This window comes from Colobus angolensis, unplaced genomic scaffold, assembly GCF_000951035.1.
Source record: "Colobus angolensis palliatus isolate OR3802 unplaced genomic scaffold, Cang.pa_1.0 Scaffold36, whole genome shotgun sequence".
Lineage (NCBI taxonomy): Eukaryota > Metazoa > Chordata > Mammalia > Primates > Cercopithecidae > Colobus > Colobus angolensis.
The window spans coordinates 126,467-137,888 of record NW_012116932.1 but is presented as its reverse complement, the minus strand read 5'-3'; the positions used below and the strand labels follow the sequence as shown (position 1 = coordinate 137,888).

The 11,422-nt window shown below is 48.7% G+C and overlaps 1 protein-coding gene across 1 annotated transcript in view; it reads left to right on the top strand.

The window, feature by feature from the left end:
- Positions 1-11,422, top strand: part of CACNA1A (calcium channel, voltage-dependent, P/Q type, alpha 1A subunit) — a gene marked incomplete at its 5' end in the record, with an annotated part of 337,656 nt that overhangs the window by 262,178 nt on the left and 64,056 nt on the right. Inside the window, 5 exons of the mRNA XM_011953392.1 lie at positions 2,314-2,413; positions 3,823-3,983; positions 5,735-5,872; positions 8,040-8,241; positions 10,582-10,746. Of these exons, the coding sequence (XP_011808782.1) occupies positions 2,314-2,413; positions 3,823-3,983; positions 5,735-5,872; positions 8,040-8,241; positions 10,582-10,746 (766 nt within the window). The remainder of the gene's footprint in view (positions 1-2,313; positions 2,414-3,822; positions 3,984-5,734; positions 5,873-8,039; positions 8,242-10,581; positions 10,747-11,422) is intronic.

The window sequence follows — 11,422 nt, the reverse complement described above, 5'->3', positions numbered from 1 at the left end:
AAAAAAAAAAAAAAAAAGATTAAAGGGAAAATGAACACAGAGAAGAATAACTTGCACTGTTACACTGTAAGCCTTTGAAGAGTTTTCTGTCTAAAACCAGAGACCGAAGAAACAAGATTAACTCCGAAACAGTACATGGGAGCTGGCAGAAGCGAGAGGTGGGCAGTCAGGAAATGCTGTCGGAGGGAGGAACATGTAATTTGGGCTTTGAGGACCGGGTAGTTCTGTGACTGGAGAAGTGGAGGAAGGGCATTTCTAGCAGCGGGAACAGTATATGCATAAGCAGACAGAGGCAAAAGAACGTGGCTGGGGCTTGAGATATGTAGCAATAAATGGGAATGCAAAGATGAAGGTAAGTTGGGCTAGATTTCCGAGAGCCTTGAATGTCATGCCCAGAAGTTCGTGCTTGCTCTTCTAAGAATTCAGGTGCTCCAGAAGAATTCTGAGCAAGAGAAAGAGTGACATGGTCATTGGCTTTGGCCACTGTGTGCATAAAACATGGAAGAAGAGAGAGACAAGGGAATGAGGAGCAAGCTGGGAGACGGGTGATGGGGGATGTCACCCAGGAACGGATGGTGGTATGTTAAGGAAGGTGACCCGCTGGGGATGGGGATAGAGGGCAGGCAGTTGAACATGACTCTCAGGTTTCCGGTGTGGACAACTGGATGGGTCATGAGTGCCATGAACCACAAGCTATTCATGGTCCCACTCAATACCCTCCTTTTGGGGCGCCTGAGTCATGGTTGGCCAAGGGTGTCATGGCATCTCTGGGGTCTGCATTGCTAAGCTCAGTTCCAATAGATCTTGGACTGAACTTCTGTGTGGTCCTCTCTGGCAAAGATGGGCTCAGAGCCCCTTGGAGCAATGCAGCAGAGACCATGGCAGCAGGCGCATCAGCATCTGAAAGGAGCAGAATGTGGTTATTTTCCCCACTGCAGGCTCAGGGACTATGGTGGGGGAGGAGAGATTTAGTATAAGGGCTACTTTAAGCATCTTCCAGAATCCCATTGGAAGGGGGAGAAAAATCCCATTTTTTGAAGAGCCCACTGATACCACCTTTAAAAAGAATACACAGTGGGGCCAGGTGCAGTGGCTCACGCCTGTAATCCCAGCACTTTAGGAGGCCAAGGCGGGTGGATCACGAGGTCAGGAGATCGAGACCATCCTGGCTAACATGGTGAAACCCTGTCTCTACTAAAAATACAAAAATTAGCTGGGCGTGATGGTGGCAGGCGCCTGTAGTCCCAGCTACTTGGAGAGGCTGAGGCAAGAGAATCACTTGAACCTGGGAGGTGGAGGTTGCAGTGAGCCGAGATCACACCATTGCCCTCCAGCCTGGGCAACAAGAGTGAAACTCCATCTAAAAAAAACAAAAAAGAAATACGTAGGGAACTGCTAAACTCCTAGACCAAGGGCTTTTTTGAAAATAGCTGTGATTGGCCGGGTGTGGTGGCTTACGCCTGTAATCCCAGCACTTTGGGAGGCCATCCAGGCTAACACGGTGAAACCCCATCTCTACTAAAAATATAAAAAAATTAGCCAGGCGTGGTGGCAGGCACCTGTAGTCCCAGCCACTTGGGAGGCTGAGGCAGGAGAACGGCATGAACCTGGGAGGCAGAGCTTGCAGTGAGCCGAGATGCGCCACTGCAGTTCAGCCCAGGTAACAGAGCAAGCTGTGACCAGGCACACTGGCTCACACCTGTATTCCCAGCACTTTGGGAGGGTGAGGAGGGCAGACTGCTTGAGCTGAGGAGTTTGAAACCAGCATGGGCAACATGGTGAAACCCCATCTGTACAAAAAAGACAAAACAATTAGCCAGGTGCAGTGGCATGTGCCTGTAGTCCCAGCTACTTGGGAGGCTGAGGTGGGAGGATGGCTTTAGCCTAGGAGGCGGAGGTTGCAGTGAGTCGAGATCGTGCCACTGCACTCCAGCCTTGGTGACAGAGCCAAACCCTGTCTCAAAAAAAAAAAAGAAAAGCTATGCAGAAATGGGGGGTGGGGAATCAGCCAACCCTTTTGTGCTGGGTCTCAGGGGCACTCCATCCAGCTGCTCAGGCCCAGCCAGATGGCAAAGGGCCCTCAACCAACCCTGGGACCAGAACCACAAAAAGCCACCTACTTACTGGCTCCTGAGCCCAAACTTAACAGGCGAAACGGACCACTCTTCACCAGGAAGGGCAGGACTATGCCAAGCTCACCCCAGACTTCTAGGCCTGGGAGGGTAGGGTCCCATGGAGCTGTGGGCTGCCCCCTACCCAACCTGACCTCTGTTTCCTCTCTTCCCTTCTCCCCACCCTAACATTCCTCCACAGTGGCAATAGCAAAGGAAAAGACATCAACACGATTAAATCCCTCCGAGTCCTCCGGGTGCTACGACCTCTTAAAACCATCAAGCGGTTGCCAAAGCTCAAGGTGAGATTGAGAGGTGGTGAGGGGGGTGGGGGGGACTGTCAGGGTTATCATGTACAGTTGAGCAGGTTGCACACTGCTCAAGGACAACACATTAAAGGAGGTGCTGATAACATCCTAGCCATTGTATATGGATATTTGTATTATTACAACTTCCCAGCAGATGGCAGTAAAGTGAGTTGATCTAAAATAATCTGTGTATTATGACAATTTTTCTTTAGATGAAATGTCTCATAGTTAAGATCCCTTTTCCTAATTCACATGAAAGCATCATATGAATTTAAAAGGGTATAATCGTGATCTGGGAAGCAGGAACTAGATTTCTTGTTCCATAAAATTTTGACTTTTCATCTACCTGTTCTAGGCTCTAATATCTCCCATTCCAAAACAGCATGAACCAGCATTTCCCAAAAGCCTGTCATTGAAAAAAAAAAAATTAAAGGAAATAAAATCCAGTCATTAGAGCACCCACTTTCAGTGTATGCTTCACCTGAGGGTCCCCAGTATAATCTCTTATGTAATACGTTTCTTTAAATCAAATTACACCTGTAATCCCTGCATTTTGGAAGACCATGGCAGGAGTATTTATTGCTTGAGCCCAGGAGAATGAGACCAGCCTGGGCAACATAGTTAGACTCTGTCTCTATTAAAAATTAAAGACAGAAAACAGATACTGTTATTGAAATCTAACCAAATATGGTGCCTGCCCAAGGCTTTGAGCATTGACAACTGCTCTTTCTTGGTTAAAGAGGGAAAGTGTCAATGGTAGGTGTTAACATAGTAGCAATTTCTCCTTCACTCAAAAGGACTGAGAGAGTTGGAGAGGAAGTAAATTTGTTACCTTGTTTTTCTGTGTTGGGCTCACTTTATATCACTTAAAAGCATCTCTGGTATCCCATTTGGGAGTTTTAGATCCATAGAATGCCAGGATTGAGTCCAACTTCTTCAACACTTATTTCTGAAAGCTGGGGGGCCTTACCCTAGGGACTTGACTTATGACCTTGCCTGTAAAATGGGAATGATAGTGGCTGGGCGCAGTGGCTCATGCCTGTAATCTCAGCACTTTGGGAGGCCAAGGCAGGCAGATCACGAGGTCGGGAGATCGAGACCGTGGTGAAACCCCGTCTCTACTAAAAATATAAAAAATTAGCCGGGTGCAGTGGTGGGCACCTATAGTCCCAGCTACTTGGGAGGCTGAGGCAGGAGAATGGCGTGAGCCCGGGAGACGGAGCTTGCAGTGAGTGCCGACATTGCACCACTGCCCTCCAGCCTGGGCGAGAGAGCATGACTCCATCTCCAAAAAAAAAAAAATGGAAATGATAATGGCAGTATTCTGGTATTATGGGCCACTGGAGGCAGAAGATTGGGCAGGTCCCCAGCCCCTCATGCTCTCTGTCAACCCCACCCCACAGGCTGTGTTTGATTGTGTGGTGAACTCGCTTAAAAACGTCTTCAACATCCTCATCGTCTACATGCTATTCATGTTCATCTTCGCCGTGGTGGCCGTGCAGCTCTTCAAGGGGAAGTTCTTCCACTGCACCGACGAGTCCAAGGAGTTTGAGAAAGATTGTCGGTGGGTCTCAGCTTTCTGGCACATTCCCATTGGAACTAGTAGGTGGGCAGGGGGGAAGTGGCTAGAGGCATCGGCCCCTTGGGCTCAGAGGCTGGAGAAGTGGTGAGCCTTGGGAGTGACTCCGTTGCAACCAGCTTGGATCTTGGGTAGAAAGAAAACCGGTTTTAGAATTTGAGTCACCACCCATAGCCACAGGATGAGTCATAAGCAAATTGCTTGACTTTTCAGTCACTGCCCTTGTCATGTGAGGGATATTAATACACGTCCACAGTTCCTTACTTGAAATCTTTACAGGCAGATGTGTTTCAAAGTTGAGAATATTTTGAGGTTTTAGAAAGGTTGGACTGTGTACATCCCATGTTGCACATGACATCCTCAGCTGGGTCTAAGGCAGCCCTATAATCAAACACAATACTTCTGCCATAAAATGTGTATTCACACCAAATGGGGTAAATAACAAGTATAAAGAGCTTCATGTCCAATCAGATCAGGTTTCATTGCCAAATAAGTTAGGTAAGAGGCCAGGTGCAGTGGCCCACACCTGTAATTCGAACACTTTGGGAGGCTGAGGTGGGAGGATTACTTGAGGCCAGGAATTGGAGACCAGATTGGGCAACATAATGAGAGCCCATCCCTACAAAATAAATTTTAAAAGTTAGCAGGGCATGGTAGCACACACCTGTAGTCCCAGCTACTTGGGAGGCTGAGGCGGGAGGATTGTTTAAACATAGGAGTTCAAGGCTGCAATGCACTATGATGGTACCACTGCACTCCAGCCTGCGTGACAGAGTGAGACCCTGCCTCTCAAAAATATATACATATAGGCCGGGCGTGGAGGCTCACACCTGCAATCCCAGCACTTTGGGAGGCCGAGGTGGGCGGATCACGAGGTCAGGAGATCAAGACCATCCTGGCTAACACGGTGAAACCCCGTCTCTACTAAAAATACAAAAAACTAGCTGGGCATGGTGGCAGATGCCTGTAGTCCCAGCTACTCGGGAGGCTGAGGCAGGAGAATGGCGTGAACCCGGGAGGCAGACCTTGCAGTGAGCCCAAATTGGGCCACTGTACTCCAGCCTGGGCAACAGAGCGAGACTCCATCTCAAAAAATATATATATATATATACACACACACACACACGCACACATATATATACACACACAATACATATATCTGTGTGTGTGTATATATGTATGTGTATATATAGTGATATTGTTACCAGTGTAAAGTGGCATTTTGCAACACGTGATAGCCTGTTGTTATCTTGATGGCTATTTATTGAAATTAGGAGGATGCCAGATGTCTGGATAGGAGTCTGGAACTAACCCTTGTTTCCTGCCTTGAAAAGGAGTAGCAACCTCCCTTAGCCTGATGAACCTGTAAATGTCCGCTGCGTCTCTCTGCCTCCTCCTAAACTCCCCCCACCCCACCCCCAGCAAGCCTGAGGCTCTCACCCCGAGGACTAGAAGTTATCATGTTGGAAGTGTTGGACCCTGGGTCAGCTCTCCCACCAGGAGTTAGGTTGTGCCATCACCCATGGATTTATCTCGAAGTAGATGCACATATAATCCCCAATGAAGCACAGGGACACATGGTGGCAGGGTGGGGAGGCACTGCTTCCCAGGCTGAGGGACGCAGCCTAGGCTGGTGGACCCCTCTTCTTTTCCCTCCCCCTGTCTCTGATAACCAAAGACAAGTGCAAGACAGCCCCTCTTTCCTGTTTGCTAACAGTCCCCACTCTCTGTGGCAGAGGCAAATACCTCCTCTACGAGAAGAATGAGGTGAAGGCGCGAGACCGGGAGTGGAAGAAGTATGAATTCCACTATGACAACGTGCTGTGGGCTCTGCTGACCCTCTTCACCGTGTCCACGGGAGAAGGCTGGCCACAGTAAGTGGCCCAACTAGAAACCTACGCAGGAGGAACCCCAGGGAGCAGGAGGATAAAGGGCCTGAGAGCTTAGTGATAAGAAAGGTCTTGGAAGCTGGGCATGGTGGCTCACGCCTGTAATCCCAACACTTTAGGAGGCCAAGGCAGGTGTATTGCTTGAGGCCAGGAGTTTGAGATCAGCCTGACCATCATGGCAAAACTCTAAAAATACTAAAAATACAAAAAAAAAAAAAAAAAAAAAAAAAAAAAAAAAAAAAAAAAAAAACAGCCAGGCATGGTGGCTCACACCTGTGGTCCCGGCTACTCAGGAGACTGAGACACGAGAATCCCTTGAACCCAGGAGGCAGAGGTTGCAGTGAGCCGAGATTGCGCCACTGCACTTCATCCTGGGTGACAGAGCAAAACTATGGCCTCCTCCCCACCCTGCGAAAAAAAAAAACCAGTGAGGCTGAATCATGGACTTCATCTTTATTTAAAATTTTGAGCCATTTGTGGTGGCTCGTACCTGTTATCCCAGCTACTCAGGAGGCTGAGGTGGGAGGATTGCTTGAGCCTAGGAGTTCAAGGCTGCAGTGAGCTGTGATTGTGCCATTGTACTCCAGCCTGGACAACAGAAGGAGACCCCATCTCAAAAAACAAAAAGAAGAAGAAATTGGTATTTTTCCATCATGGACTTTTTGCATTAATTTTGATTTTTAAAAATATTGGAGCAAAAGATTATCTTGATTACTGAGATTTTCAGTACCCCCTTAATTCGCACCCAAAACAAATGCCTCCCTCCCTCACCTTGTCCAAGTCGTAGTCTTCCTCGCAGAGGTCTGGAAATGCCAGGCCAGAAGCTTGGTAGATTCCAGCATGTACCCTCATTATCCTCACCTCCCTCCCTCTCTCAGCAAATATGCCAACCTGAACATGCCCTTCTGCCCACCCTCACACACATCCAGTATTCACACACATGAGAATAGTGCTAACCCATAAGGCCCCTTTGAGCAAAGTTTTTTACAACGCCCCTTTCTCAACAGGCTTCACTTCCATCTGTCTGAAAATCATTGCAATAGACTTAAGTGATTTTGTTCAAACAAGGCACTGGAGGGCCACCTGCCAAAAAATTGTCATCATGAATACACAAATCTATCATGCCTATCATGTGAAGGTAACACTTAGACACAGCCTTTGACCAGTGCACAACCTGCACAACTGTACAGAGCTGCTATGCACTTATCTACTCTCATACATATCCTCATTGCACCTCCTCAGCACCCACCACCACCTGTGCTCAAATACCCACTCCACATTCATACACCCACCTCCACTCCCTCCATTGCCACAACCTGTCTTTAAATCCTAACTTGGCCACTTGTAAGTGGGTGATCTTCAGCACGTCCCTTTAAATTGCCAAACTTCAGTTTCCTTGTATGCAAACTGGAGCCAGTAATAACCTCCCTGAGAGGATTGCTGAGCAAGTGGGAATGAAACGTTGAATATTGTTTCCAGCACACAGCAAGCCCTTCATGCACAGCAGTAGAAATAACTGACATTGGCTGGGCGTGGTGGCTCACACCTGTAATCTCAGCAGTTTGGGAGGCCAAAGTGGGTGGATCACCTGAGGTCAGGAGTTCAAGATCAGCCTGACCAACATGGTGAAACCCCGTCTCCACTAAAAATACAAAAAAATTAGCCAGGCATGGTGGCGCATGTCTGTAATCCCAGCTACTTAGGAGGCTGAGGCAGGAGAATCGCTTGAACCCAGGAGGTGGAGGTTGTAGTGAGTTGAGATCAAGCCATTGCACTCCAGCCCGGGCAACGAGAGCAAAACTCCATCTCAAAAAATTAAAATTGGACCGGGCACGGTGGCTCATGCCTGTAATCCCAGCACTTTGGGAGGCCGAGGCGGGTGGATCACAAGGTCAGGAGATCAAGACCATCCTGGCTAACATGGTGAAACCCCGTCTCTACTAAAAATACAAAAAAAAAAATTAAATTTAAGAAATAACTGACATTGTTGTCAAGCTTTCAAAAAACAGTGACTACTTAAATTTCTTTTTCATTTCTCTCTGTTCCTGTTCCGCCATCTTACTTCCACCCTCTCTCCACCTTCCTTATCACCCCTTGGGTCCTTGTCTCTCTCCTTCCTGTTCCTTCCCTTTCCCTGCCCCATTCCTTTCAGGGTCCTCAAGCACTCAGTGGACGCCACCTTTGAGAACCAGGGCCCCAGCCCCGGGTACCGCATGGAGATGTCCATTTTCTACGTCGTCTACTTTGTGGTGTTCCCCTTCTTCTTTGTCAATATCTTTGTGGCCTTGATCATCATCACCTTCCAGGAGCAAGGGGACAAGATGATGGAGGAATACAGCCTGGAGAAAAATGAGGTGCCACTTCCAATTCCATCTGTCCTTTAAAAACAGTTAAAAACTGTGTGTCCTTCAACACACACACCCAACACCCAGGAACCCATTTCTAGGGGTACCTTGGGGAGAGAACAGAAGCATCCTCCAAACCGAATTCAGGGCTTCAGGGTAGTCCTTCATGGAGTTCCAGAGGAAACAGGTCATATAGTGTATGTATCAGTCAGTTTAGTCTGGGTTGTGCCGCAGTAACAAGCAACCCCAGATTTCATTGCCAAATATCCACAAGGGACTTATTTTTTGCTCACACTGCATGTCGAGATCAGTTGTGGATCTTCTGCTTGTCATCTTTATTCTGGTTCCCAGGCTGGCAGAGCGGCAGAGCAGCCTCCCTCTGAGATGCTCCAGACAAAAAAGAGTATGTCAGACTGAGGCTCAGCTCTTCATGCTTGTGCTCAAAAATGACACATGTCACTTCTGCTCACATTTCATCAGCCAAAGCAAGTCACACATCCATTCTGATGTCAGTGGAGTGGGGAAATATGATCGCCCCTAGTGAAGGGTGGTGAATATTTATGAATGAAAACCCAAGCCAGGTGTGGTGGCTCACACCTGTAATCCCAACATTTTGGGAAACTGAGGTGGGAGGATCACTTGAGCTTAGGAGTTTGAGACCAACCTGGCCAACACAGCAAGACCCCATCTCTACTACAAATCAAAAAAAAATAGCCAGGCGTGATGGTGCACACCTTTAGTCCCAGTAACACGGGAGGCTGAGGTGGGAGGATGCTTGAGCTTGGGAGTTCGAGGCTGCAGTGAGCTATCATGCCACTGCACTCCAGCCTGGGCAACAGAGCAAGACCCTGTCTCAAAAAAAGAAAAGGAAAGAAAATCCAGTCCCCAGTGTACCAGAGAGTATAGACATGACTCTTTGCCTCACTGGCATCATTCAAGCTAAATAGAGGACCTAGAATATATCCTCTGCTCCCTTGACCCTTAAGACTTAATAACCACTATTCTTCCCTCTCTCTCCCTCGAAGAGAAGGAGAAGAAGCAGCAAAGTATTCAGTAAGAAAGAGTGGGCTGGGTGCAGTGGCTCACGCCTATAATCTTAACACTTTAGGAGGCCAAGGCAGGGGGATTGCTTGAGCCCAGGAGTTCAAGAACAGCCTGAGCAACATAGTGATACCCCATCTCTATGATAAAAAAAAAAAAAAAAAAGTTTTAATTAGCTGAGTGTGGTGGTGCATGCCTGTAGTCCCAGCTACTCAGGAGGCTGAAGTGGGAGGATCACTTGAGCCCAGGAGGTCAAGGCTGCAGTGAGCTGTGATTGCACTGCACTCCAGCCTAGGTGACAAAGCAGGCCCTGTCAAAAAAAAAAAGAAAAGAAAAGAAGGAAGCAGGGAGGGAGGGAGAGAGGGAAGGAAGGAAGGAAGGAAAGAAGGAAGGAAGGAAGGAAGGAAGGAAGGGGAGAGAAAGAGAAAGGAGGGAGGGAGGGAGGAAAGAAGTAAGGAGAAAGAAAGGGAGGGAAGGAAAGAAGGAAGAAGAGAGAAAGGAAAGGAAAGGGGAAAGGGAGGAAGGAATGAAGGGAAGGAAGGAAAAAGGGAATGAAGGAGGGAGGGAAGGGAGGGAGAGAGGAAGGGAGGGAAGGATGGAGGGAGGGAAAGAAGGATTAGGCTTCAGTTTGATTTGGCACACTTGGTAGCTGTGTCACCTCAGGCAAGTGGTTTAACCTCTCTAAGCCTCTATTTTTGTCATCTGCAAAGTGAGGTCATTGATAGTACCCACTTCCCATGTTTGCATTAGCCATGCAATAATGGGGAAATGTCAGTGCAAGTTTTGGCAAATGGTGACGTTTCAAGCAACTGTAGCTGTTAGGATAAGAAAGCAATGGTGCTGGCCGGGCGCAGTGGCTCACGCCTGTAATCCCAGCATTTTGGGAGGCTGAGACGGGCGGATCACGAGATCAGGAGATCGAGACCATCCTGGCTAACACGGTGAAACCCCATCTCTACTAAAAATACAAAAAGTTAGCTGAGCGTGGTGGCGGGCGCCTGTAGTCCCAGCTGCTGGGGAAGCTGAGGCAGGAGAATGGCGTGAACCTGGGAGGTGGATGTTACAGTGAGCCAAGGTCGTGCCACTGCACTCTAGCCTAGGTGACACAGCGAGACTCCGTCTCAAAAAAAAAGAAAGAAAGCAATGGTGAGAAGGAGGAGGGAGCCCAGGAATCCTGGCTGGGGGCAAGAGAGGCAGAGACTCAAGCAGAAGCACTTGAGAACCACGACGAGTTAGACAGAGGGTGCCCGGTATACAGCCACCTTCCTCCTGCCTCTGCCACTCTCACCACTGGCCTCTCTCCTGCAGAGGGCCTGCATCGATTTCGCCATCAGCGCCAAGCCGCTGACACGACACATGCCGCAGAACAAGCAGAGCTTCCAGTACCGCATGTGGCAGTTTGTGGTGTCTCCGCCTTTCGAGTACACGATCATGGCCATGATCGCCCTCAACACCATCGTGCTTATGATGAAGGTAAGCGCCCTACACCAACCCCCAGCACTGCTTAAGCCCCACCTCGTTCCTGCCTCTACCCTCGTGAAATGAAACCATCTGCAGTTTCCCCGACAGACCACATTCTGGATCACCTCTGAGATTTTGTTCCTGCTATTCCCTCTACCTGACACACGATTCCCACCACTCTCCCTGGCCAGCTGCTTCTTCCCAGCTGTACCTGCAGACCTCTTCCTCCAGAAAACCTTCCCTGACCACCCAAGACTGCTTGAGGTGCCCGTCTTAGCAGGCATCCTATCTTTATGTCACCTGCCACAAAAATCAGCATCAGGTTGCACGACGGTGTCCCCCACCCACTTGTGAGGACCTCACCCCTGAATTCCTAGAGTCCAACAAGGATCTGGTTCGGACGGAACAAGAAGCTCTCTATAAATGTTTGATTAATGAAATGAGGGGGCTGGGCGTGGTAGCCCATGCCTGTAATCCCAGAACTTTGGGAGGCCGAGGCGGGCAGATCACCTGAGGTCGTGAGTTCGAGACCAGCCTGACCAACATGGAGAAACTCCATCTCTACTAAAAATACAAAATCAGTCAAGCATAGTGGTGTGCATCTGTAATCCCAGCTACTCAGGAGGCTGAGGTAGGAGAATCGCTTGAACCCGGGAGGCGGAGGTTGCTGTGAGCCGAGATCGCGCCA